This window comes from Apis dorsata, unplaced genomic scaffold, assembly GCF_000469605.1.
Source record: "Apis dorsata unplaced genomic scaffold, Apis dorsata 1.3 scaffold_60, whole genome shotgun sequence".
Classification (NCBI taxonomy): domain Eukaryota; kingdom Metazoa; phylum Arthropoda; class Insecta; order Hymenoptera; family Apidae; genus Apis; species Apis dorsata.
This window is the reverse complement of record NW_006263360.1, coordinates 261539-262287: the sequence shown is the minus strand read 5'-3', so window position 1 is coordinate 262287 and position 749 is coordinate 261539. Positions and strand designations below refer to the sequence as shown.

The 749-nt window shown below is 51.8% G+C and overlaps 1 protein-coding gene across 2 annotated transcripts in view; it reads left to right on the top strand.

The window, feature by feature from the left end:
* Positions 1-49: 49 nt before the first annotated feature.
* LOC102673843 (mucin-5AC-like) overlaps positions 50-749 on the top strand; it is a 10062-nt gene continuing 9362 nt past the window's right edge. The window contains exon 1 of one of the 2 annotated variants that reach the window (XM_006609794.2): positions 50-664. In XM_006609794.2, the coding sequence (XP_006609857.1) occupies positions 642-664 (23 nt within the window). In that variant the 5' untranslated portion in view covers positions 50-641. The remainder of the gene's footprint in view (positions 665-749) is intronic. The other variant, XM_006609795.2, reaches the window with a different exon arrangement.

The following is a 749-nucleotide window of genomic DNA, read 5'->3' as shown; positions in this document are numbered from 1 at the left end:
GACTACGTGGTGTCCAGTTTTCCATGGGCTGGTGGGGTGTGCTCCAGGTGGCCGTGGTGGGTGGCGTATAAGTAGAGGCCTGCATTCGCCGCCGTTCTCATACCCTCACCACGTCCTTCGACTACCTCTTACTTTTACAAACCGGTGTGTGCGTCTTTTCCGCTTCTCTCTCTCTCCTTTTTTTCCACGTCCCGTGTCCCTCGGTCCTCAGAGAGAGTTGGCCGCTCGAACGGGGAAGAGAGGGAAGAAAGGGAGCAAAGGAATCGAGGTGATCGCGCGTGAAACTTGGTATCGAAGGTAGGACTCAGTGTTTGGTCCCGACACAGCCTCCTTTCTCAAACATCGGCCGCAGCTGGAAGACGTGTGTCGTCTCGAGGAGAGGGCAACGATGATCGCGAGTGTCCGGTGACGAAACGGTGTATATCCGCAGAATATATTCGTACTTTTGCAACGTTCTTTCTACAACGCACCACCCTTCGAGGAACGAAGGAGGTTGAGTCAAGAGAGGCTCGAACCACCGCTTGGACCGTCCAGCTGTTCGTATCCCTTGGTATCTTGGAGAAGGAGGAGGAGGAGGAAGAGGAGGAGAAGGAGGAAGAAGAAGAAAGAGGAAGAAGAAAGAGGAGCCAGGAGTCATCGACATGTGGTTGAAAGTCGCCTTGTTGTAAGTAATATTTTAAGTACGATCATCCTTGAACTATAAGGATCGAACAGGATTCTTTGGTTCAACGAAGACGTTATTGTAGAGG